Source organism: Condylura cristata, unplaced genomic scaffold, assembly GCF_000260355.1.
Source record: "Condylura cristata isolate star-nosed mole 26May11 unplaced genomic scaffold, ConCri1.0 scaffold00015, whole genome shotgun sequence".
NCBI classification, from domain to species: domain Eukaryota; kingdom Metazoa; phylum Chordata; class Mammalia; order Eulipotyphla; family Talpidae; genus Condylura; species Condylura cristata.
In genome coordinates this window covers 6,082,961-6,084,805 of record NW_004567116.1, presented here as the reverse complement: position 1 = coordinate 6,084,805, position 1,845 = coordinate 6,082,961, and the positions used below count along the sequence as shown (strand labels likewise).

General features: G+C 53.5%; 1 protein-coding gene across 1 annotated transcript in view; it reads right to left on the bottom strand.

The window, feature by feature from the left end:
* Positions 1-1,411, bottom strand: part of UBE2L6 (ubiquitin-conjugating enzyme E2L 6) — a 7,440-nt gene extending 6,029 nt beyond the window's left edge. Inside the window, exon 1 of the mRNA XM_012725170.1 lies at positions 1,400-1,411. Within this exon, the coding sequence (XP_012580624.1) occupies positions 1,400-1,411 (12 nt within the window). The remainder of the gene's footprint in view (positions 1-1,399) is intronic.
* Positions 1,412-1,845: the final 434 nt, after the last annotated feature.

Genomic DNA, 1,845 nt, shown 5'->3' with positions numbered 1-1,845 from the left:
GGGCAGGCGGGAATCGAACTCATGCGCAAGTGGCTTTAGATTCTCAGTGCTGTGCTTTAACCCGCTGCGCCACCAGGGAGGGCCTGGCTCCCCTATTTTAGCACCAGTCCATTACAAGCTGGGCTCACTGTGTGTGACCCCACAGCCAGGTGTCTCCACTCCTTGGTGCCAGGGTGGACACCCTTGCCCGGGAGCCCCCAGCTGAAGTCACCACCTCATAGCAGCTCCTGAGCGCTGGGGATCAATCTCCTCGCAACAGAACAGGGAGCCCACTGGAGTCTGACCCTGCTCTTCCTCACCCCAGCCCTTTCAGAAGCCCCGACCAGGAGGGCCTGCAGCCTCTTTTCAGCACATCCTTGGGAGTTCAGAGCTCGGTACCTTATAGTTTTTATCTAAGTGTCTTGAAATCGAGTGACTCCTCTGCTCCGAAGTGGGTTGCACCTGCAGAAGGGTCGGTTCTGTTTTGTTCAATTCCTTCGCCTTTGACTGGGCATCTTTTATAAAGATTTTACTTATGCATACAGAAATGGGAAACCGGCCAGAGTGCAGGGGCAGTGAGATGATTCACCAGACAAGGGGGAGAAGAACGGACAGAGCGACCAAGTACACTGCTGAGGGGAGCAGCAGGTGGGTCAGGAGAGGTCTGCTGGTAACTGGGCATCTTCTAAAGACCATAAATAGAGGGCCCACGACCTCTTCACATAGGGAGACCTGAGGGGACCAGGGACATCTGAGCCCTGGTCACTCCTCTCAGTGACAAGCACTTACTACTGCGAACCTTTGAGGAACATCCTGCCATGAGTAGCCTGAGCAGGGGTGCCCTGCCCGGGGAATGCCTGCTGCTCTTTGCCACAGACCTCACCACTCCCAGCTGCCCCTCTGCATTTGCTGCCTGAGCCTGTGAGGAACCCCACACCGGCTTCTCTGTGTTAGGGGGAAAGGGTGTCCTGAGAAAACTCTACAAACAGGTTTTATAGCCTCACCCCCAACCCAGACCAAAGAGATCCAAGATCCCAAGGACTACAAACCCCATAATGTCACCACCCCCAAAGGGAGGATTGCTGGGAACTGAGGGCCAACTGAGGACGGCATTCAGCAGTCAGGCTTGGTATAAATCCAGACAGGTAGGCCTTGGGGGTCTTGGCTTTTCACCCACTCTCAGCGTGCTATTGGGGTCCCGGGCCAGTGCCCCCGTGACGAAGCAGACCTCTCCTGACCCGCCGGCTGCTCCCTTCAGCAGTGTATTTCAGTAGATCCACCTGTTCTGCTCCACACTGTCACCCCCCCCCATCTCTGACCTATGCCCCAGCTCCTGTATGCATAAATAAATAAAGCTTTAAAAAAAACACTGGAGGGTGGACTTCCCCCAGATTCCCAAACAGGCCTTCCTAAGACTTACCACTTGGCACATGACGGGCTGAGATCAGTCAGGGCCTACAGACACAAGAGAAACCTTTCCCACGCCCTTAACTGCCTAGAAGGACGAGCATTGGGACTACTACCCAGACTGAGGCTTACCGCTGCAAATATTCTTTCCCTAGGATAAACCCTTCTATATGTGGGACAAACCTCTAGCCAGGAACCTGCCCCTCCTCTCACCCCAGTCCTTATCCCACCCCCTAGCTCAGGACAAAACCCCACTGACTTTAGAGTTTACATCCATATCCAAACAGACCCTCCACACAGACCTTTTTTTAAAATGAATAATATCATAGTTTATTTTTACATCATTTTGTGCCTTTTTCCATCTCAGCTGTAACCCCCATGGGGTTCCCATCACCAAATCACCCGTGTGCCGTCACCATAGTCCAGTGCATTTCCCTCCCCCCACTGTTTTTGATCCCA